Source organism: Arvicola amphibius, chromosome 4 (genome assembly GCF_903992535.2).
Source record: "Arvicola amphibius chromosome 4, mArvAmp1.2, whole genome shotgun sequence".
In the NCBI taxonomy this organism is placed as follows: domain Eukaryota; kingdom Metazoa; phylum Chordata; class Mammalia; order Rodentia; family Cricetidae; genus Arvicola; species Arvicola amphibius.
In genome coordinates this window covers 34,293,095-34,317,690 of record NC_052050.1, presented here as the reverse complement: position 1 = coordinate 34,317,690, position 24,596 = coordinate 34,293,095, and the positions used below count along the sequence as shown (strand labels likewise).

The following is a 24,596-nucleotide window of genomic DNA, read 5'->3' as shown; positions in this document are numbered from 1 at the left end:
TGGTGGTGGTGGTGGGGAATGGGAGGTGGAGCTAATGTTCCAAGGCTCTGGACAAGGAGACTGGAGGAACAAAATCCTGTTTCTAGGAATCCTTATGTCCCACAAGAGGAGCGATCTGCTGTTAAACAGGCCTGACCTGCCTCTGCCACCTTACCATCACCACCAACACGGCAGAGCCAAGTCCCAGATCAGGACACGGGGGACAAAGCCAGGGAACCACAGCTTCCCTCTGGGAAATTAGTTCTGTTGAAGATGATATCTGAAAATGCCCTGGGTCAGCTGCTTTAGTCTGAGTTAACCAGTTTTACAGATTCTTATTCCCATGAACTCTTTTATTAGGCTTTTTTTAAGAAGTGCATTTTCCTGTAGGACCAGCCTAGTTGGAGAACAATGTTGAGAATTACCTACTATGTGTGTATTTTAACATTATTTTTGCCTAAGAAATGAAATTAATTCAAATGAGTTTCAGCCATGTGCCACATAATAGCTGAACTGTGGTAAAACGTTCAGTGTTGATTCAATGCGCTAAGTTCCTTTTCGTCTCTTGAGACTTACAGGGAATGTTCCCCCCCATAGCTAATGCAAAGCTTGGGTGGGGTGATGGGTGAGGGGGCAACAGTGAACCTATGATTCCTCCCCACTGCAGGACTACACTGTCAAAAGATTACTCTCCCCACATAAGACATTCAGGTCTAAAATAACAGAGGCACGAGGGATGCAATCATGGATCTTTGCTTCCTAGGTTACGGTGGAACTGGAGAAAAAAAGCAAACCAGAAACACTATGCACAGAGAATTGCTAATCCCATGGAAGCCACTGCACACCGAGGAAAGGTGTGCCGAGCCCAGACTGGCTCGAATCTAAACTGTTCCTCCCCGAACCTCTCCTCATTGCATTGCTCCCAAGAGAACTGCTGACTAGTTATCCATTTTTACTTCTCCTGCTCGTTATCAGGAGTTCCCAGGCTGCGACCCGTGCTCCCTGGCTTTCCTCCACTATGGATTTCAGGGTGCTGCTGGCTAAATGGAATATTTGCATCTTGCATCTCTCCCTTCACTGCAACAGTGAAAGAAACCGAGAAGGTGATTGCCCACAGGTGGGGTGGGAGGCATCAGAGTCACTAAAACCCATTTGGGCTTTACCTACCCCACCCCCACCCCCACCCCCAGAAGGACATTCTGCGGCCCAGAATGCCAGGGTCGTGCCCTGTCAGCTAGAATCAGGGCCATTTCTTGTGCTAATCTGCTATCCTGGCACATTTGATGTTAGGGCAGAAGTTTGTTGTCATAGAGAACACAGCCATGAGGTATTTTTTTCTCTCTGTCCTTTAGAGTCGATAATTTCAAGCCAGGTCCCCAAGGGTAGCACAGCTTTGTTCTACCTCCACCCTCTTGCCCCTTCCCCAACCCCAGGACTCTCAGGTTCATCTTTGCTCTTCCTCGTGCCCAGGTGCCACTGCTCTGACAAGAGGCCATTAGGCAGCTCTCATATGGGCTGGGGGCCCCTGTTCAAGGTGGACGCCACCACACGGCCCCACACGGCCAAGGATCTGTTCTGTTTGTCATTTTGTTTTCAGCCAACACTGGAACAGAGAAGCCAAGATCAACTCACAAACAGATACAAAGCAAAGAGACAGAGAGACGGCGATTCAGAGGCCAGTCACCGAAAAAGATGGCGTCAGGGTAGGAGTGCGCCCCCTGATGGCAAGGCCCCTAAATGGATGGAACCAAGTGTTCAGTCACTCTCTCACGCTTGGGTAGAATGTTCGATTGGATGGCATTCATGTGGATGCTGGACCGGATGGACGCTGTCGGGTCAGTCCCAGCCATTGTCCTTGATCATGTGTGCTAGTTCAATGATGTATTTGCCTTCTTTATATTTCTGACTGCTTTCAAAAGCATGTTCCTATAAAACAGAGGAAGAGGAAAAACACTGAGTGATCAAAGGCAAACAGGTAACGGTTGAGGCACAGAGGCAGGGATGGTGCTGATGAGAGGCACCAGGAGAGCAAGTCAGGTCTACTGAAGATGCTAGCACACAAGCATTCTGAGTTCCTCAGTACCGTGACAGAATTTCTTTTAAACCTCTGCTTCAATGCCACCATCTTGGTAAGTTCTTTCATCTCTGATCCCAGCACTCAGGAGGCAGAGGCAGTTAGATCTTTGGAGTTTGAGGCCAGCCTGGTCTATATATCAAGTTTTAGGACAGTCAGAGCCACGTAATAGACAAATCTTGTCTCAAAATCTAAAACACAAAAACAAAGCCTGCAATCCCAGCTCTTGGGCGGCAGAGGCAGGGCAGATCTCTCTGAGTTCCAGGCCAGGTAAGGCTACATAGTATTCCCTGTTATAATTTCATGTGCGCGCGCACGCGCGCACGCACACACACACACACACACTCACTCATGAGCTCCTTAGGAAACCCAGATTTCTGAAGCTTACTAGAGGTCTGCCCAACAGATGTATCTAAAGTTTCTATATTATTTCCACTAGTTTCTAGGAACACAGGGAAGCCTGGTTATAATCTTTTTTTAAATGAAGGTTTAAAAAATGATATTTTTATTTAAAAAAAAATGATTATTTTTATTTTATGTGCATTGGTATTTTGCTGGAGTTACAAGCAGTGGTGAGCTGTCATCTGGGATCTGCAAGAGCAGCTCTCAACTGCTGAGCTATCTCTCCAGCCTTGGTTATAATTTTAAAATGTACTTGTTTGGCTTAGGTGGGATAGCAAAAGAAACAAGTACTATGAGGCCAGCCTCGTCCTGTTTCCTTTTCTTGTTGTTTCTACCTTAGATGAATCAAGTGTGTGTCTCTTTCTCGGCTGTGCTCCAAGGTGATGATAGAGGCGACATAAACCCCAGAACAGAACCTGTCCCGCCCTATCCCATCTCTGCTCCACCTACTTGACAGATCACTTCCTAAATTTACACCTCTGTGGAACCTCAGTGAGCCCCACAGAAAGCCATCTTGCCTGGGTGTAGGATCAACGACCGAGAACACTGGTCCCTGGAGCCATAACTCAGGGAACGATTGAGGTACAGAGCAGTGGAAATTGTGTCTTCTGCCTAAGCCTCTACAGCAGGAAACCAAACCCTGTCGGGGTTTCAGAATCCCTGGGCTTTAGTTCTCTTGCTGACCAAAGAATTGTTCTATAAAGTGAGGAGCATGAGGGGAACCCGGAGAATGTAGTCACAAGACAGAGGAAAAGCAGAATAATCGTGTCCCCAGATGATCAGCATCAGAACTGGAACCCCATGGTAGTCGTCTTGTAATTCTAGCTCGCGGCGGGCTGAAGAGAAAGGACCCAAGCTGCAGGTCAGTCTGGTCCCTGGCAAGACCTAACACCACTGCTGCCACAGTCCCACTGCTCATAATTTATTTCCCCACAATAATCGTCAATACTTTTAGCGCTTTCATTAGTTCCTCAGCAAGGCTGGCTGGCCAAGATCCTTCGGCCACCACCTACCATGCCCAGGGGCTACTATATTCATTAGCACTTAAAAAGCAGAGAATGAGGCCATAAAGCCACCTAAGAGACGGAGCCAGGTTTGAACATCATTCCAATACTTAGAGGGAGGCTGTGGAAGCATTTGCCTGTATTTTTCTTTTTGGCTGTTTACTTTTTAGTTTAGCAACACCATCTACCCGCTGCAAACTCTTGAGTGCTGGGAATACAAGTGTGCAGTACCAGGTTTGGATAGCCAGTATTTTTATTACTTTCTCTGCATATGTATATCTGTTTATGTGTACACATTTTTGGGTGTGTATGTGAGTGAGAGAGAGAGACTGGGGTAGGGGGAGAGGATGTGTGTTAACCACAGGTTAATGGCACATGTCTTCCTCAGTTGCTTTGTTGAGACAGTCTCCCACTGAACTTGGAACTCACCGACTGGCTGGCCAGCAAGTCCCAAGTATTCTCCTGGTTTATAACTACCGAGAGCTCTGGGATTACAAACATGTTACTGCACCCAACTTATTTTTTTTCATGGTGCTGGGGATCAGAACTCAAATCCTCACACTTGTGGGCAAGCACTTTGCTGACTGAGACTTCTTACTGCTGTTATTACATAACACATCCCCCCACACAGTGCCCATTTAGATGTTACTAAGTCCTGTTCATATAAATGTATACATGCGCACCAACAGAGGTGTTCGCAGAACAGGTGAAGGACTGAGCTTGGAGGAGTCAGCTACTTGTCAAGGCCTGAGGGAACCTTGTGGAAGAGAACAGCCCTCAGAAAGGAGGCCCTTTGCTATCTACCGCTCCAGGCCCCTTCCACCCAGGCCCTTTTGTACTTACGTATTTCCAGCCCAAAGTGGTTTTGCAGTTTTCACAGTAGATGTCTGCAACCGCATGGAGGCCTGTGAGCAACACCCGCTCTTCTGCAGGCCCACAGCCCACATTAACTCTACGCCAAAGACAGAAAGAGAGCGGGTAGTTAGTCATACGGGTAAACAACCATTCGTCATTCAAGTTGAGCTTCTGGCAAAAACTGACTAGACAGGACTGCTCCCAGGGAAGCCAGCACTGAGAAGAAAATGGTCTACAGCGGAAATGAAAACATCCTCTCAAAGGTAGCCATGTGGAAATATCTGAGGGAATAAATACTAGATCTGCAAGATTAAATTCTGCAAGTTTACCAAAACAGCTTTGGATGACAGTTTGCTTAGGGTTTAAATTTTCTGACACAGATTTTTAATCTTGTAACTAAAAGAAAAACTGTATTACATTAATTTGCTGGGGGGACACATGTATGCTATGGTGCATGTGGAGGCCAGGATGACTTCGGGAGTGGGTTCTCATCTACAATAAGGATTTCCAGGGATCCAACTCATGCCGTCAGGCTTTTGGGCACAGCTCTTCTCCCCTAATCTGGCAATTGTACAGTGAGGTTTACAGCCTTGAGACAGGTCCTTAAAAGGTTCCAGAAGGCTGTTCCAGAGGGATGAGCAGTAGTGGCACACACCTTTAATCCCAGCACTTGGAGGCAGAGGCTCATGGATCTCTGTGAGTTCAAGGCTACCCTGGTCTACAAGAGCTCGTTCCAGGACAGGTTCCAAAGCTACAGAGAAACCCTGTCTCGGAAAACCAAAAAGTTGATGATGCCTAAGCTGGCGAGCAAGCCCATGTGTTTTAGTCTTAGCATAAGGGTGAGGGGCCTAGACTACCAAACATGCTCGGCTCCTTCACAAGACACCTGTTTCAAGCCGTGCTAGATTTTCTTACATAGTTCAAGTGTCTGTGAGCTTTGCCTTCCTATTCCAGTCAGAGGCTATGACTCGTGTGTCCATGGTTGACAATGGGCTGTGTAGACATCCTCAGCAGAAGGGATGAAGCCTTCCACAGTCTCTAGTCACCCCTCTTTTCTCCCCCAATCATGAATCTCAGGAGGCTGACCTCTGTGCTGAAGATCCGACAGAAGCCCCAGTGTTTTCCTTGTGTGAAGACCCAGTGCTGGGCACTGCAGTGAGTACATTATAGTTGGAGGGGCTGCCAACAAAATTTCACCTAAGGTACCTGACAGACACTGACTACTAGCCAATGGCCCTAGGAGTCTTATTAATATTGAGAAGGCAGAGATCATGACCCAATCACTGAGGAGTACTTTTCCTGCCCCTCAGGGATTTCACCCAATAAGCAGATGCTCCATTCAGAGACACTCACACTGAGTTAAAGAGGTACGCTCGTCCTTGACTTCCCTGGAACGACTGAAATACAAGAAAACAAACCAATTGTTAGACATCCACGCCTCCTATGCCCATCTGGGAAAAGACCCCAAATCACAAACCTGACCTTCCCTACAAAAGGGAACTGGCAGGAGGTATGGGGGAGAAGGTGAAGGCAGAACAAACAGTTCAACAGAGATCAAGCCAGCCCACATGGGGGCTAATTTACCAGCTCAGGTGAGATGAGGGACGGGGTACAGGTTAAGCAGCCAGCTGGCATGTTGGTGCATCCTCAAATACCAGCGCTACCATGGGGCACACTGAGAAACATGATCTTTATTTAACAACAACAGAACTCTGAGTAACTAAATACCCCTCTGTTCTTGACACTGCCTGACAGCGAATTCGCTGAGAGGATTAATGCACACCACCATTCCCGGGTTGAGCTGATGTCAGCCATCTGTGCTAGCCGTTGCTTCACACAGCAGCTCGGCATAGAAAGCCAGGGGCAACAGTCTGTCCTCTTCTTACTCAGAGCCCGGCACAAGAACTTGTTCTCATCACGCGCCTGGTGCTGGTCATTTCCACCTGCCACAGCAGTTAGGGTCCTGAGGAGGAGTCTAGGGCTCCACTTCCGGTGTGGAAGTAAGTGGTTTGGTCTCTAGGTCTCAGAGATGCTTACCCAGCAGAAGCCGCAGCATTTCAACCTCTAGCTGGGTCTGCCTTCTGGATGTCTAGTGGCAGAGTGACTGGGGATGGGACAGAAAGGAGCCAGAGCTTGCCATGCAAGCTGGCATCTACTTTCATTAGCTCAAGCCTTGCCCGTGTTTCCCATCTCTAGTTTCACTGAGCTGTCTGGCTGACATGAGCCTGCCATGTTCTGTATTGCTGCTTGCATTTTTAATGTGATATGACAATTGTATCCGAATTTAACTTCCTAGTCAGCTCTGAAAAAAAAGTATAAAAACGGACAAGGAAACAAGGAACTCTGAAGAAATCTGGGGCACCTAGTTGACAGATGACGAGAAGAGCCAGCAGGGTTCAGAGCACTGTGCCTCAGACAGTCATTTTGTCAAAGTACAGGTCTTTGGAAGTTGGTGTCTTTGGCCACAGAGAAAGGCAGCATTCCTGTGGCGAAGCTGCCACAGAACAGCTGGATAGCTGGATGCCTTCCCGCCCAGGTGCAGCTCAAGGAGCAAGCAGATGCTCCCCAGCTGCTGCCCACACCCAAACCAAGTCTCCGGAAACATCGCCAAAGACCTCCCAGGCACAGCGAAGCTGCTCCGGGTAACATGACCTCAAATACTGAACATGGAGGTCCTGGTGACAGCCTAGACTGTACACAAAGGGTCCAAGGGAACAAAAGCTGCCGATTTAGTGGCCTCTTCTTGCTGCTTCATCACTGTATGGCTTACTCTAGCCCAAGCCCAACCACACTGCTTAGTTAATGTGCACAGCTTTGCCCATCTGGTTCTCCGACCTGCTCAGGAAGCTGCGCCACCAACACCTGTGCTCAGGCTTCCTAGTTCATGCGCGTTCCTCCTCCTCTGAATCTAGATTTAGTTTCAACTATGCTGTGAGTTTCAGAAGGCACGACCCACATCAAGTCTCTCGATCCCCAGAACACAACATGTGAATCTGGCACATAATGGATGTTTATTTATTTATTTATTTTTATTGCATTGGTGTTTTGCCATGGGTGTCAGGTCCCCTGGAATTGGAGTTACAGACAGTTGTGAGCTGTCATGTGGATGCTGGGAATTGAACCCTGATCGTCTGGAAGAACAATCAGTGCTCTTAACCACTGAGCCACCTCTCCAGACCCCATGATTGCTGATTTTATTTTGAAGAGTCTCAATATAGGCCAGGCTGGCCTTGAACTCCCAGTAATCCTACTTCAGCCTCCAGAGCTGATAGGATCATGGGTATGAGCCATTACATCCGGTTCAGTCAGCAGATATTAAATACTATTCCAATGAACTGCCTCTGTATTTCTTTAAATACTATTAAGGTGCATGAATTCATGTGTTCTGATATCTGTACACCTGTGAAGCTATCACCACCATCAAGATGAAGGATAATCACCAGGCCTGGTGGCATCGGTTTATAAGTAGCAGTTCAGAAATTCAGTTTTGTTTTTTTGAGGCAGGATCACACACACACACACACCCCTCATTATTCACACAGTGAGGCCAGTCCCTGGATGGCCTGGAACTCACTCTGTATACTGGGATGGCCCACTAGACTACAATACATTTTTATATGAAACTCATTGGTGTTAACTCACCCTCTCACCTTCCTTTCTTCTCAAACAACCAGTCACCAAATGCGGATTTACTCTATGACCTCAGAACATCACTTGGCATCTGTCTGTAAGGCGGACGTGCATTTTCTTTAGGATAGTAGAATCCTAGGATTAAAGACACGTGCCACCACACCCTGCCTCGCTGTTAGTTGAGGTTAACCTGGTCTACCTAAGAGTGTTCCAGGTTAGCCAGGGTAACAATACTGAGACAGACACAAAGGACAGAGATCAAGGACTATTCATCGTGCCTCAGGGGATTTCCTTGAGTCTCTCCTCTGCATCCCTTTCTCATTACAGCTCTGCAGGCAATCAATGCTTTCTGTCACTCATATACCGTGTAATATTTTTTGTTTGGCAATTATTTTAAAACAACAAAAATTTAAGATATTTTATCTATGACTATATATGTAAGTTGACGCCCAGAGGACAGGAAAGAGAGTACTGACCTCCTGGAGCCAGAGTTATAGACGGCTGTGAGCCATCTGATGCGGGTGCTGGGAACTGAACCCAGGTCCTCTGTAAGAGCAGCAAAAGCTCTTAACCATGGAAATATCTCTCTAGCCCCTAGCACAGTTCTTTTAAGAGTTATCCATGTTGCTGGGTGATGGTGGTAAAACCTTTAATCCCAGCACTCAGGATGCAGGTTAGCTCTGAGTTTGGGGCCAGTCTGGTCTATGGAACTTGTACCAGGATAGCCAGAGCTGTTACACAGGGAAACCCTGTCTCGAAAAAACAAAAACAAAAAGAAAGAGAAAGGAAGAAAGAAAGAAAGAAAGAAAGAAAGAAAGAAAGAAAGAGAAAAGAAAAGGCTCTACTTATGCACTTATGCATCTGATGTACATGCATGTTTTATCTGCACACTAGAAGAGAGAACTGGATAGTTTGCTCACTGCCAAGAGGGTGCTGGGAATTGAACTCAGGACCTCTGACGAGCAGCCAGTGCTCTTAACCGCTGAGCCATCTCTCCAGGCGCCATATAAAAAGTTCACATCATATATACTTTATAGCAGCGCACTCACGGCACCCATGAATACGGACAGTAAACTCAGGCTCAAGCATTTTGCCAAGAGAGCGCTGCACTGTGAACGCCCATCTGCTCCAGGGCATTGCCCAGGAGTAACTACTTGGAGCCTGACACAGATTAAAATTCCTAGAGAGCAGGGGCTGTGAGGTAGGATGCATGGCAAAGAAAACAATCTCCTTGGGCTCAAAGGTGGCTCACAGGTATGCCAGGAGAGATCCTCCAGGCCTGTTTGGTAAGAGTATGCAGGCAGAAGTCCAGGCCCTGCCAAGGGTGCTGGACCCAAGCAGGACCTGTTCTGGTGGGAGTATGTCTTCAGGTACGCTCCAAGAAGCAGAATCTACCACTGTCTCCCTAGCCTGGCACTCACAGCCAGCTGCATTTTCTGAGGCGGAAGTCTGGATGCTCTTCCACTGTGAATTCCACCACCCTGGGGACCCTGCCAACCCAACATTTATGATGAGAAAAACAGACAGGGAGAACAACAGGCTTCTTGCAAATAGACACAGACAAGAATAGCCTGGCTGGGTCACTGTATTCCATAGGGCTGGCCCAGCCCAGCCCAGCACAACCTGACACAGCCTGGTGTTCCCTTGGGTGAGGGTGGTACCGAAGGTGGGGAAGCTAAAGGGAGCTAAGGAAGCAATTAAAACAAGGCAAATAGAACCGAGACCAGGAGATGCCAGACTGTCAGACACATTTGTTTGCTGTCATTACTGCCAGGCAACAAAGCAGTTCTTTTCCATGCTGTGTGTCAACCAAGGCTGGTGTGCAGGCTGGCACCAAAGGCTTTGTTTTGTTTCGGGCATACAAAACTTTTCTTCTGTCCCTCAAAGTACACTACCAGCGGTGGACCCAGCCCTTCCAGGCGGCTCAAAAACACAGAAAGGGCCCAAACCACTCAGTTCTGGCCCTGTTGGACGTCTGGAAGGCAGCAACTCCTTTTCAAGTAAGGAGCTGCTGAAGCTGGGTGTGGTGGCACATGCCTGCAACCCGAACTCTTGGGAGGCAGGGTCAGCAGGAATGCAGGGAGGGCAGCCTGGGTCACACGCAAGACCCTGCCTCAAAAATAGTGAACACTGGAGCATTAGGGGGCGGGGTAGCAGAAGGCAGGGATGTGGGGAGCACGTACAACCTCTGGCAATAGACTGAGCACTTGCTCCTCTGGGTAAAGTAGGAGGAGCTCTGTCACTCCAGAAGACCTAGGCTCCTGGACCGCGACACCCCACTCACCTGCGCCTCTCTTGGCTCTCATTTGCATCTATAAATGGAAATTATGCCTATTTCAAAGGGCAGTTAAGAGGGGGAAGCGGCCGGGCACACACACTTAATCCCAGTACTCAGGAGGCAGAGGCAGGTGGATTTCTTTGAGTTTGAGGCCAGCCTAGTCTACAAAGAGTTCCAGAGCAACCAGAGCTGCTGCAGAGAAACCCTGTCTCAAAATCCAAACCAGACCACAAAACAAGAAAACCAGCAAGCCCCACAAGGTAGATGACGCCAACAGTAAAAAGTTCTACTTCCAATCAAGGCTTCTCAGGAACTCAGGGAAGAGAAGTTGACTTTTTAACTCTCCAAGGCTCTTCTCTTGAGGACTATTAAAAATAAAATAGTTTATGTGTCTGGTATACGTACGTGTGTGTACATATGCACCACATGTGTGCCTGGTGTTTAGAGAGGTCAGAAGAGGGCATGAGATCCCCTGAAAATGGCTGGAGTTACGGATGGCTCTAAGCCTCCATGTGGATGCTGGAAACCAAATCCAGGTCCACTCCAAGGGCACCAAGTGCTTTTAGCAGCTCTCCTGCCTCTCTCTTACCAACCTGAAAGGTAGGGGCTTCCCATCTTTGCAACTCAAGTGTCATCATGAAAAGGGAAAAGAGTCAGGCAGTGGTGGCGTACACTTTTAATTCCAGCACTGGGGAGGCAGAGGCAGACAGATCTCTGCAGGTTCAAGGCCAGCATGATCTAAAAGAGCTAGTTCCAAGACAGCCGGAGCTAAACAGTGAAAACCTGTCTGGAAAAACCAGAAAAGAAAAGAGAGAGAGAAAGAGAAGGGGAATGAGAATGAGGCTAGTGAGTTCCAGATCAGCCTGGGCTAGAATATAAGATTCTGACTCAAAAATACTTTTGAGACATAAAAAGGATGGTGGAAATGTGTCTTTAAATATAAAATTAAGTGGATCTTGGTATAGTCTTAGGGTTTTACAATCATTATGTTTAATTCCAGAACATTCTCACGTTCCAGAAAGAAATCTCATCTCTCTCTCTCTCTCTCTCTCTCTCTCGCCCCAGCCCCTGGCAGCCAGTTTCCTCCCCACCTCTACAGAGCTGCATGAGGCACTAACTATACTTATGAGGTAGTTAAAACTAACCTTTGAAATGCTTTCAAATGCTTCATCAGGATGGGAGCCAAGTATGTAGATATAGGTACAAAGGAGGATCAGTAAGACCTTTTCCCTTGGAACTGTGGCTGGCGCCTCCCCGTACCCAGCAGGAAACAGATGTGGCATGTTATGAGAAAGGGTCAGGTCAGCTATTTTCCTATTATTCGTTCTCATCCTTTTCTCTGTCTATTCGTTAGTGTCCGTGAGGTCACAATAAAACACAGCCATTGCAAAGGGCTGGAACCCAAGCCAAACAAAGCTAGATCCTCCTGGACGTCACCCTTAAAGAAGCATACGGGTAAGTGAGAAAAGTGGTAATAATGAATGATGCTAGAAACTTCCAGAATGAAACACACGTGTAGTTGATAGAAGCTGACTGCTTAGTTAAGAGGAAAAGACTACTACAGGGGATTTCTTCCATCGTCTCTACGATAAGAACTGAGGAAATGGACTCACATGGAAATGGGGAGGTGGTTAATTATGAAGGTATTTCCTGGCTGTGGTTTCCACACTGGGCATAGGTCACCAGGAAGACTGGGATAAAACAAAGCCATTCATGTATCTTTATGATTTACCAAAAAAAAAAAAAAAAAAAAAAAAAAAAAAAAAAAAAAAAAAAAAAAAACTTCCCATAGGGATCTAGCAGCCTTAGTGGTGTGACATACCTATAATCCCAGCACCTGGAAGAACTATCCACAGCTCTACGTGGTAAGTACCATGTGACTCAGAGTTACACAGGGACACCCTGTGTCAAACAAACAAACAAAAGGAAAGGGACAACAGGATGGTTTCCTTGAGGTCCTGCCTCTGTGCCTGTGGTCTATGGGTCTCACTGAAGAAGGGGCAGAGAACACTTTTTTTTTTCTTTTTCTTTTTCTTTTGGTTTTCTAGACAGGGTTTCCCCGTAGCTTTGGAGCCTGTCCTGGAACTAACTTTTGTAAACCAGGCTGACTTCAAACTCACAGAGATCCACCTGCCTCTGCCTCCCGAGTGCTGGGATTAAAGGCATGCACCACCCACCACCACTGCCCAGCTGAAGGGTCTTGTTCAAAAGGAAGAAATAGTTGCTGTGCACGGAATAATTCATGATCACTGTATTTGCAAAAGGTGGTAAGAGCCCCGAGTGCCTGATTTACTGCTGAAGGTATGACATAGTTAGGGATCTCAGCCTTGGTGAGACTTTTCATTTCCGGTTCCTGTTGACCCAGGTGTCCTGTAGTTTCAAGGTTGGGCCTAAGGACAGGTGGTGCCCAGCTCACCCAGTCATGTCTGCCTGGTGTCTGGCAAAGAGGACGCAGGCAGCTTCAGTGCTTGGGAAGCCTTGGACCAGCTCTCCCTAGCGGCATGTCCCTGGGCAAGGCATTTCTGAGTCTCTGACATCCATATGTAGGATCTGCAAAACTACCTACTCCACAATCTATACTAGCTAAGAGGGATGTTGTTCATGTGTGCTCTCAGGGAGATCAGACTCCAGACTCTACAGGTTCGTCCCTCCGCCATCCCAGGGCCTCAGATGGAGTTGGCGGCTGTGGCTGTTCTCTGCTGTGCTAAAGGCAGGGTAAGATTCTGAGTGTGTGGCAGTAGGTTTGAGTGGTAGAGGCCAAAGTAAACAACCAGGCAGTGAGAAAAACAGATGCTGCCAGCTAGCATGACCCTCCCTCCCTCCCTTCTCCCCTTGGAGAAGTAAGGCCTGGCACATGCTCATTCTTCACCGGATAGTGTAGAGGGTGCTCAAACTCACACACCCTGTCCCCCAGGACAAAGGCAGGCAAGTCATCCTCGCAAGGCCTGCTCAGGAAGATGACATTTTCTGAACTGGCCCCTGGGGGTGGCGGAACGATGTAATGGCAGCCGGCTATTGGGCATCAGATTCAAATCAAATTTGAATTTGCTTTACTTTTGATGCCATTTAACTATAAAGCTAAAAACTTTTAACAAAGAGTATTCATATTGGAACTCAAATTCCTCTCAAATCCTTCGGGCCTTTGCAAACAATTCAGGGTTGCTATCATTTAAATACTGCTATTACTATGATCAAAGCATAAATATCAGTATATTTAAATATACTAATCAAAATATAAAAGACTCCTGTTCCCAACGTAAATGAGGCATATGCAAATGAAATGTCCTTATACTAAGGAAGGCGTTGAGTCAGCAGTTAAAACCTACAGACTCCTATTGCAGTAGGCGCCCAGTGCCTTCCAAGGTAAGCTACACGCAATACAGAAGGAACTGCTTTCTAAATATTTCTAAAAAACACTCAGAGAAATTGGACAGAGTCAGTAACATGAGATTAAAATGGTTTATGAAAAGGACTGAATGGGTGGCAAGGTGGCTCACCGGGTTAAGGCACTTGCTAAGTCTGATAACCGTGAGTTCATTCCTTAGGGCCAATACTTGATGGAGAGAAAGAACCACACCTGTTAAGTTAAAATGTAGTAAAAAAAGAAAAGGTTGGAAATAAGTCATGGCTCACACTGGCCTGGTACTCACCATGGACCAGGCATGATCCAAACTGTGATCCAAACACAGCCAGTCCTCTAAGCAATATAGTGAGGCTAAATCGCCCCCACTTTAAGGATGTAGAAAGCACAAAGTGTTTAAGGAATATGCCTAGAGTCAAACAACAACATGAGAGACTCAGGCAATTGGCTCTAAAATCTGGGGGAGCACGAAGATGGGGTAACAAGTGTATGGTTTAAGTGACTTTCTAAAAAGAAGGGAATTAGTTTCAAATGTATGTTGGGCACCAAGGTGTGGAGAGAACATTACAGATTTCACCTCCAAAACAGAACAAGGAACACTCAAAGTCACTTTGGGACCCTCCCAGGTTCACTCAGCTCGTTAAGTCAAGGTCATTGTGAGCCTAAGGCTGACTTAGCGTCCCAAGATTTCCCTAGCAGGCATTCACTGGGGAAAGCTGTCTCTGTTGGGAGCAATTAGGGGCTGTGGACCCCTGGATCCTGAATTCCCTGAAAGCTTGTCTTTCCTATGCTTGCAGCTGCTCTGAGCAAACAACTTGTTTTCCTCTGCTCTGAGCAGCCTGCAGCTGCTAGATCCGGAGAGCTGGGGCGTGGGCCAGAGCCCTATATAAGCTTCCCCTGAGCACAATAAACTTGGCATTCTTGTACCAAGGATGACCTTTGACTCTGTGTCTGAGTGTTTCAACCTCCAGTCCCTTGCCCAGAGACTCGCGAACCGTAGCGGTAGTACTAACCGTCCTGTACTGCAGGCGTAGAACTTTACATCTCTTTAATGAGAGAGGGATGGGTCAATCTGTCAGAACTGATGAAATCTCATAGGCTATTCATGGCTCTGATGCCATGTTTACTTAATAGTCTAAATTTAACTCTCGCTCAAGTGGGTTTACCTTCAAGGAAGATAACACACAGTTCAAGCTTTCAGGATTAAGCGCTGAAAATTAATGAATTCAAATTCTGGCTTACCAGTCAGCTCCCTATGAGTTGTGTTCCAGTGAACCACTTCGGAGTTTGGTTGCTCTTGAATAAACGAAAAAGAAAACAAAAAACTTGATTTATGGATGTATGGTGTGTGAGTCTGTCTAAGGACCACCCAGGGGATGTTCTGCACCCTGGGCTAAAAACAGCTTTCCAGCTCACTACTGAAAGATTATTTCACAACACTTGAAATAAATAATTCAAAGCTAAGAAGTTGGCTTTTAGCTTTTTAGCTCCTTAAAAATCCTTTCATTGGCAAAGAAGGCTGCTTGGGCCTTGTACAGCAAATTTGTCAGTAACCACAGTCCCTTGAAAGCCCCCGTAGTGGGCTGCGCTCTGAGCATCCTGGAAGCCCTCCAAACACATAAGACTTCCTCTTGTTTATTTCACAGACCCACATGGCTCTTGCTCTTATCCCAACCAGATCTCCCAATACTTTTAGAGCAAACTCACTACCTTCTTCAGCCAATTGACCCTTCACTGCCAAATTTCTTAAATGAGCTGAGTGAGCCCTTTTCCCTTAGGGCTGCCTATCTGAAGTTCTGCGTGTCTGCATCAAGCGTCTATGAACTAGACATCCAGCAGTCTGGTGTAATAGAGTATAGCTAAGTCAGCTGGCACATAACTAATTCCATTACCTGGAAGGCAGAAGCAATTCTAGGGTAGCCTGATCTACATAGCCTGGTCTATGGTTACTTGCAGGCCATCCATGGCTATATAATGAGAGAGAGGGAGGAGAGGGAGAGAGGGAGAGAGGGAGAGAGAGAGAGAACAGTCCCCTAGGAGTAGAAGGCATGGTGACCTAACAACCGTCTAGGTTTGCTTGTGTAAGTGCTCTGTGATGTCTGTACAAGGCTGAACTCTGGGGACAAATTTCTCAGAAAGTCTCTGCTGACACATGACCGTGCTTGGGTAAGCTAGGCTTTTGATTCCTGGTTCTAGCACTTTGTCATGAGCTTTGTGTCTCTGGTTCCACGTTCTTTCTCTCTACAGCGGAACGACAGTGTCTACTTTCCTTCAACTATCCTTTGCGTTTTCTCTACCTAACTTGGCTTGACATTTCCCTGCCCGTGCCCTAAGCTTCTGTACCTCATTTTCAGCTCTAAATGTCAAATACCAACTCCTCCTGGAAATGCTAATCCATGTACAAAGTCTTACGACAATTAACTGCACTTCAGGTTGGTCAGATGAACTAAAAGAAGCTAATGAATATGTTCCTTCCTGCGGTGGCAGCTGTCCAGCTTCTACTGTATTAGCATGTTCCCATCTCCAGTTCAGCAGATACACGCATGAAGTCAGATATATTACTTAAAAGGTCATGATCAGCATCTGAGAGGAGCTGAAGCATGAGAAATACCACAAATTGAGACTGGCTAGGCAGTGCAGTGAACTCCAGGCCAGCATGGACGCCAGAAAAAAGCCTGAGCCAGGTGTAGTGGGGCACTTGGGGAGCAGAGGCAGGCAGATATCTGAGCTCCAGATGTTGTCTACATAGTCAGCAAGGACAGCCAGAGCTAGAGAGAGACCCTGTTTGGGGAAAGGGGAAGAGGACATGGTGGGGGCTGTAAGAGTCCCAGTGTGGACCACAGAAACCAGGCAGAGCGCGGAAGGTGCTGAGAAAGGGCCAAGAGGCACACACAATGAACTCCTGGCATTGCTGGCTCACCAGAAATAAAACATAACCAGATCGGAATAACCAGCCTGTTGGCTCCTAAGCTAGGAAAAACTCCATAGCCTGTCTATGTCCCCGGTGCTCATCTGTGAAATGAGGGAGCTGAGAAAGGTCTCTTTTCTCAGAGCAGACCCCCGAGTCCACAGTCTCTAGAGAACAGCCACCCGGCACCCTGAACGTTTCTGACTCAGACCACTCCACGCTCATGGTGGTAAACGTCCCCTTTGCTTTTCACTGGCTGACCTATCTGATGATCCCTTGGCTTTGGGCTCTCAGCACTCAGATGGAGAAACTAAAATTCCTGCCATATAATCTGGTGTTCATCTTTCTTCCTGGGCCAACATGAAAGTATTAGGCTCACTGTGAATTATCAGGCCCTTGGAAAACATTGCCTAGTCAAAGGGAAAGGTGCCAGTCTAGGGCAGTCTATGAAAGTAAAGAACTGAGGATGTCTAAATGGCCAGGGAGTAAGGGAGGGGCTCAGAAGGCGATATGGTCACGTGATTATACTAGTGCTCTTTATTTACATCTGCAAGACCTGCTGGATACCATGGAGGATTTTAACTAGTCGTCTGTGTACTGAAGGTGCTTATTACAATCTGGCCAAGCAGGAGACAGGCCTAAAACACATAAATAAAACATGCTAACACAGTTAAAAGTTTAAAGATGGCTGGGGCCCGGAGAGGATGGGAGCAACAGTCTGGAGCTGTTCACAGGCGAGGGGGCTCCTCGGAGAGGAAAAGGGGATTAAATCTAAGAAGCCAGGAAAGTCAGAAGCCCAGCAGCCTTCCCTGTTGCACGTTATAGAAACCAACAGTGGAGCCAGGCGTGGTGGCACATGCCTTTAATCCCAGCTCTCAGGAAGATGGATTCTCTGAGTTCCAAGACCAGCGTGGTCTATAGAGGGAGTTCCAGGACAACCAGGGCTACACAGAGAAATCCTGTCCCCAAACAAACAAAAAACAAAAACAAAAATCAAGCAAGTGGTCCAAACAAATGTTCAGATACAAGACAGGATCTTGTGTGTGTGTGTGTGTGTGTGTGTGTGTGTGTGTGTGTGTGTGTGTGTATATATATATATATATATATATATATATATCTCCTAGGTAACCCTGAACTAGTTGATCTCACCTCAGCCACCTGAATGAGTACAGATAGGAGCTATTTGTGGGCAAAATAAAGACCCAACCCCTTATATTTCCCACAATTTATATCCTTGGGGCATAGTCTTAAGCAATTTTTTAGATGTATTCGTTTATTTTGTGAATGTGTATACATAGAGGTCAGAGGACAGTTTCCAGGAATCAGGTCTCTCCTTCCACTAAGTTGCAGGTTCTAAACTAAGGTCATCAGGCTTGCAGCAGACACCTTTAGCTTCTGGGCCATCTTGAAGGCCCCTAGGTACTCATAATTCTCATGATAACCCTGGGACTATGTAGGTAGTAGTATTTGCATTCCAAGGGTGAGGAAAGTAGATGAGGTCTGGGCCACTCTTAGACCCCAAAGAGAGACCCTGACCCTTTTCAGCCATCCACATTCTTCTGTGAGCCTTGTCTACTGTCTATACTTCAAAACACCGGGCATCTTCATCCCTTAGTCCTCAACATCCCTGATGGGGTGGAGAAGGTGTGGCGATCTATCAGACGGGCAGGGAATCCCAAAGCAGAGCTTGTTAGTTTTTAAACAAGGACCAGCCAGTGGGCCCGAGAAGTGGGAGTTTCACCCATATTGCAGGGCTTTCATGTTGCTCCTTGAGCACACCCAGGACAGCAAGCCCTGGTGTTCTGCAGTCTGTTACCAAGTCTCTGATTAGGTCTAGCAAGGGACTCAATTAGCATCATGGAAACACGGAGCAGATTTCAGAAGAAAGGTCAGCCACAAGCTCTAGCATTTGCTGTCAGCCATCTGCCAGGCAGGAAGTACTACTCAGATCTATTTTTAATCCTCTTCCCTGGGCTAGGCCTCCTGGGAGAAGACAGAGGCTGGGGTTATTCCGAGACCAATATCTAATTGCCACCTTTCCATACACATCTGAAAACACTGGGTCCTCAAGACCAGTGCAGACGTGGAGGCCCAGGTGCTGAGACTCTGTCATTCTGGACTGGACCCACAGGTCATCTTTGATAGCCATGGGGAAAGTACCTTAAGACTGATTGGGTCATGAATTCTATTAGGTAACTTGGTGATCTCTATAATAGGAGGGACTTCCGGCTAGGCATCCATGGGTTCTCCACACTGTAGGCTTCCTCACTGCTGCCGTCTTTATTCTCATTTGTCTCGTCAGGTAAACTGAAACCAGTGCAGCTAGGCGGAAACCTCATCCATTACTCAGTATAGGGAAAGAGGAGATGCTCCATCTCAGTTCCCAAGGACCAGGCATCCAGAAGCAGGAACCTTCTGTCCGCTGGCTTCCTCTCCCTCTTGTTTCTGCCACAGTCTTGTCTCACTTCAGTGCAGCTCAGGGGATTGGACCGGGGAACCTGGCAGGACCAAGGGAGATTATGCAGAAAGGGGCCTGGTGGTTCAGGGAGCCCTTCTGTTCGAGGCTCACACCTCAAACTGAGTTCCCTTGTCTCTTGATGCAAACTTCAACCTCCGTTCCCATCCAAAGGTAAGACCTCAGTCCCAGCCAAGCCAGACTCCATCTGCCAGCATCAGGGTACTGTGCCCTCTGACAAAGGGGCCTATGCAGGGGGGGGGGGCGGGGGGGAAAGATATGGGGGCTTGTGCTAGCCGTCTCTCCACCCTCCCCTTCCCCCCAGCAGCCTTATCTATCAGTGAGAGACAAGTGGGAAAGGGAAGCTGACACAGCATTTGGTTGCAGGAGCTCAGCCTAAGGATGTGAAACAGGAGACTGAGCAGCAGAGCAACTCAACACCAGCACCCGCGGGGCCAGCGTGTGGGGAGGAAGGGAATGAATAGGCAGGTCTGTGCTTCACAGGCTGGATGCTGGCATCCCAACCCCTCAGTGGTGGGGAACTCTGCTCCAGTGAGCTGGGGCATACATGTCTAGGGGGTTAGCGGGGAACACTCCAAAGGTCACATTCCCCTGACCTAGTTGGACCACAGTTAATTAAGACTCCCAAGCCCTGCTGACTCCTGGTTTCCTCTTCTGGTCTAGTTTCAGGAAAGCGGGGAGTTAATCAGCAAACAACTGGAGACTGGTTACTCTCCACCCCTGCCAAGGATCATGTGTTCCCTCTCCATCCCCTCCTGTGCCCAAGCAGAGCCAGAAAACCCCACTTTTAAACAAATAGGGACTGGTGAGACTGTGATCACCATAAAGTTTGATAACCTGACTTCCAGGACACACGTGGAGGGAGATTACTGACCTCTGACCTCCACATGTGGGACGCAGCAGGTATGCCCAAATATACACTTTATCCCTCCCACTCATGGAAAAATAAAAGTTGCAAGATTAAATAAATAGAGTCAGGCCTGCTTATCCACACCTGGAGGTAAGACAGAAGGATCTAGAGTTCAAGGCCTGTCTAGGCTATATGGTAAGTCCTTGTCTTTAAACAGTCAAATGTGGGCTAAGGAGATGGCTCAGTGGTAAGCTGATCGGTGTGCAAGCAGGAGGAGCCAGCATCCACAGAAAAGCTGGGTATGGCAGCACACACCGATAACCCCAGTGACGGTGGGTGGCAGAAGAGTGGGGTAGGAGCGGGGAAGTATGGCTGGGAGACAGGCAGATTCAGGGACCCACAGCCGGTAGGCCTAGCTCCAGGCCTCGGCCTTTCTACATATTCCTGCACAGACAAACTCACTGTATGCACACACACAAATAAATGTTATATATTTAAGAAATAGAAAAAAAAGCTTCTAAGTTAGGGGCTACAATCACCAGGTTTTAGTCATTCAGGTACCCTTACTCAAGAAGTCAGGGACATCATGCTAGACGACAGGGCCCAGGCCCTGGGAGCCTCTGAGTCACTGTAGGTCTGCCACTCAAAGTCTCTCTGGCTTCCTGTCATTTGCAAATGATTTACCTGACTCCTGTTTAGCTGACAGCATCATTGGAAAGAGGATGGAGCCCGATGGTTATTAATTATCAACAGCCACGGCACATTATCGATGCTTTACCAGCTGCTGTACAGTGTCAACAATGCGAGTCACTCACAGCTCCAGGCCACGCCTACAGAAGGGCGGCCGATTTTCCTGAAGCGGGCCATACTATATACTATTCTTGCCCAGTTCTAATAAAATCCTATTGTTCCTTCCCTACAGTCGTTTAGTGGTTCCCTATGGCACAGAGACACGGCCTTGTGCACCCTGAAACCCACACCTGCTGACCCGAAACACAATCTCTCTGCGCAGAAGGGATATCCCGTCACGTGCATGTAGCTATGGCGTACCCATCTATACAGTATACAGATCTATACAGTATACAGAATGATCAGGTGCGCAAGAAAGCCCGTGTTTCAACCCATTTTATAACAGCTTAGGTGCTTGTCTTCTGCACTAGAAACACACGCTGTCTACAGGCATTAATTATATTCTAGCCACCTCTATAACCCCAGCGTTTCACACAGCAGTGCTCACTGTATGCTTAATCAGTGAGGTTAAGATATTTGTCCAGGCCGGGCGGTGGTGGCGCACACCTTTAATCCCAGCACTCGGGAGGCAGAGGCAGGCGGATCTCTGTGAGTTCGAGACCAGCCTGGTCTACAAGAGCTAGCTCCAGGACAGGCTCTAAAGCTGCAGAGAAACCCTGTCTCGAAAAACCAAAAAAAAAAAAAAAAAAAGATATTTGTCCAACACAGTGCTGAAAATTTCGTGCAAAGCCAGGCCTGAAGCAGAAGTGAGCTGGCCCTTCCATTCAGGGTTTTGAGAATGGTGCCGCTGACTCTTTACCCAATAGGGCTATGTAATGTTTTCCCGTTAGAGTGAGCCTGGTAACACTGTCTGGCTCAGTCACCAGCTTAACCTATGGTGGGAACCTGTGGGTGCTCAGTGGCTAAAAATGAAGCGGAGCCAGCGGAATGGAATTTTCCATAGTTGCCTCAATTCCTGCACTGTCCCTGCCGTGTTAGTCCTGTGGGGCCACCACTGTCCCCACCATTCACTTCACAGTAGGCATTTCAAAACAAACATCTGCACTAGCAAAGCCTGGAAGCCTGGGCCACTCGTGCTTTTTGTAAAGGAGGTTTCAGGGGCTGGCTGCCTCTTGATGTTTTCTCCAGTACCACAGAGGTTAGCCGTGAGGACTATGGGTTCGGCAAAGCCTAATGTTTACTATCTGGTCTTTCTATAGAGTCTTGCAGACCCCTGACTTTAACCTGGAGAAGAGAAGATCAAGCTTCAAGAGCCCCTCCCTCCTGGGGCAGGCTCCTCTCACTCCCACCCCCAACTCCCTTTTGCAAGCTCGGTTTTCTGAATGAAGTCATTTCTTTTTTTAGCGCTGTTTTGCAAGCCTGGGATCCACAAGCCTCTCAGAGACATACAGGAGCCTGAAATACCTAGCACATGACCTGGTACCTAATGGTGCTCAATAAATGTTTATTGACTAAACCAAGGCATGGGAAGTCAGCCAGTCTAGCCCTGAACCAAAGGTCCACCCCCCCACCCTCCCTTGGTTTCAAGGTGACCAATCACACAGGTGGCTGGCAGCAGCCTGGTGACCTAGATGTGCCAGGGCTTATCTTATCGGCTTTCCTTCTTCCTCATGTACTTACCCAGCACCCCCACCCCTCGGTGCCCAGGGCAGAATGGCCTGTTGTTTTCACAGAGAAGCAGACAGGCAGGGAGGCGCTCTCCTCCCCCACAGATATATTTTTGCGGTTCTTCTTTCTCCTGGTAGGGGGATGATGAAGTATGATTTCATCTACATCTACCCCTCAGGGTTCCTGGGTGAATCTGTCTGGAATAAAGAACCCACCTCAGTGCCGTACCTGTCATTTGGAGCTTTCAGTACAGAGAGAGAAGAGGAGGCCACTAGGAAGAAATTTTGGCAGCTTTTTAGCAGGTCCAGAGTTGGGGACCAAACAGCCACTAGCCAACAAAGAGAGGCCCTGAGAACAGACAGTCTCCACAAACAGAAGCCAACGGCAGGCAGTTTCGCTAGACTGAGACAGACCAAGGTCCTGATACTCTAGGATTGGCAGGAGGAAGCTGAATGCATTGGGACATCTCAGGTAAAGACAATCTGAACGGAAAACAGTATAAAGATACTGGCTTCTGGGTACCCGAGATAACGTCCGGGGTCAGGCCCAGAGTGAGGACCCCCCCAGTGTGGCTGTCACCCACCAGTAGCCAAAGGTTTTATGGACCACTCCACTCCTCCAGGCTAAGGCTTCTATCTGTCTGCTACTGCAGACCCTGGGTCTATCAGCTAAGTCCAGGGCTTACAGCACGCAGCAGCTCACACACATCTCTCTCCCCATCCATCTGTTGAGAAACTGATGCTAAAAAGAAAGAGAAAAGAAAAATGAAAAATGCTTTTAATGGGGCCAACTCTAACAGGAAGGAAAAGGGGCTCCTAGTTCCTCAAAGTTGGGCAGTTTTTCTTCTGATGGTTATAGACTGCCTCCCAAAACAGACCCAAAGGGAGAGGAACTATAGGGAAAGGGGACCACCTGCTACGGCCCCTGATGCTACTGTGGTCTCGAGAGGGTGTCTGTGGACAAGTAGATGCTGCTGTTTTTAGCAGCAGCTGGTGGAGCTTTCTCTACCACTCCGCCCCCCCTCCTCCTGACACCAGCCATAGGCCAGGGAGAGGAGAGAACAGAGTTTGATGGTAGCCCTGACCTCAAAGATAATACTTAGGGATCACCAGGTCAAACCCTCCCCTCTGGAGTTTTGCTGAACTTTGGGAACAAAGATATCAGTTTTTGTTTTGCTTTGTTTTTTAAGATAAAGAAAATGGCTCCTTTCAAAAGAACCACCCCAACCCCCACGCTGCAGCCTCACAGAATGAAGCAAACCAACTGAGCAGTTCACAGCTAGGGACTTAACACCAGCCTGGAAACCCTCTTCCAGATGTCAAGGCAGATGTCACAGTGGATTCAAGTCTCTGTAACTGGCTGAAATGTGGGTCAAAAGCAAAACAAAAAAGCCAACCTCACTTGACAGATTATCAGGGAAGATGGGAGCCCCTCTGCTGCTTAGAGGCAAGGCCTCCGAAGGGAAGGGCCCTGTTGCTAGGTGCTGCTATTTAATTACCTTAGAACTGTAAAAGAAAAGAGAGTACAGACTGGAAAGGCCTCAGTAGATGACTGGGGATAACTGACGGCTAGCGTGGCTAAGCCTCCCGCGAGACAACAGGATACAAAGTGCCAGCCCCCCCCCCCTTGTATCTGAGCGCCACGTTCCATCTGATTTTACTCGGCAGAAGCTACTGCTGGCTATTAAGCTACTAAGCACACGGTGAACACTACCACCTCATTTAATTTCCCTAAAAAAAAAAAAATCCAACCATATATCTCTACATATCCCTCTTATTTTGTCGCTTATGCCAAAGTCACTTAATTTGTACAACTACCAGGTGAGCAGCCATGATCTGAACACTGGTGGGCTGGTTCACGCCTTACTGCAACCTTGGCGGGGGAGGTCGAAGAAGACTACTGCACTTATTGGGATGTGTGCAGAAAAGGGGAGCCACAGTGGAGCAGTCTTGGAAGATCCCAGGATGACACCTTCATTTCCCCCCAGGCAGGGGCTACGCCCAGCACTTAGAAGCACTTATGCACAAGGCAGTAAGCTCAGGCTCAAAGGTATCTATCTGGTCTGAAAGTTCTGGGGGCATTAAAAAGTCTGCATTAAAAGCACACCTGTTAGTGAGGACCCTTTCTCCCAGCAACTGAGGCTGAGGCCAGAGTTAGGGTCCTAGACCCCAACCGCCTGGACCACAGTGAGACTCTGGGGGTGGGAGTGGGGTCTATAACAATTCAAATTGGGGAAGGACTCTTACAGGCAGGGCAGAGCTCCCTGGGAAAAATTCTTATGTGATCTTTGAAAATGGATAGAGGCCCAGGGATTTCAAGAAGCCACAAGGAGCCTGCCTAGTGCAGGTGAGGCCCTAGGTGCCATGCCAGGGCCCACCCCCACTGCTCCAACCCACCAACTCCAGTGTGTGGAAATTAAGT

The 24,596-nt window shown here is 47.8% G+C and overlaps 1 protein-coding gene across 1 annotated transcript in view; it reads right to left on the bottom strand.

The window, feature by feature from the left end:
• Window positions 1-311: 311 nt before the first annotated feature.
• Ypel2 (yippee like 2) overlaps window positions 312-24,596 on the bottom strand; it is a 54,378-nt gene continuing 30,093 nt past the window's right edge. Inside the window, exons 3-5 of the mRNA XM_038327150.2 lie at window positions 5,668-5,711; window positions 4,303-4,411; window positions 312-1,905 (exon numbers count right to left, since the gene is read on the bottom strand). Coding sequence (XP_038183078.1) covers window positions 1,816-1,905; window positions 4,303-4,411; window positions 5,668-5,711 — 243 coding nt within the window. The 3' untranslated portion in view covers window positions 312-1,815. The remainder of the gene's footprint in view (window positions 1,906-4,302; window positions 4,412-5,667; window positions 5,712-24,596) is intronic.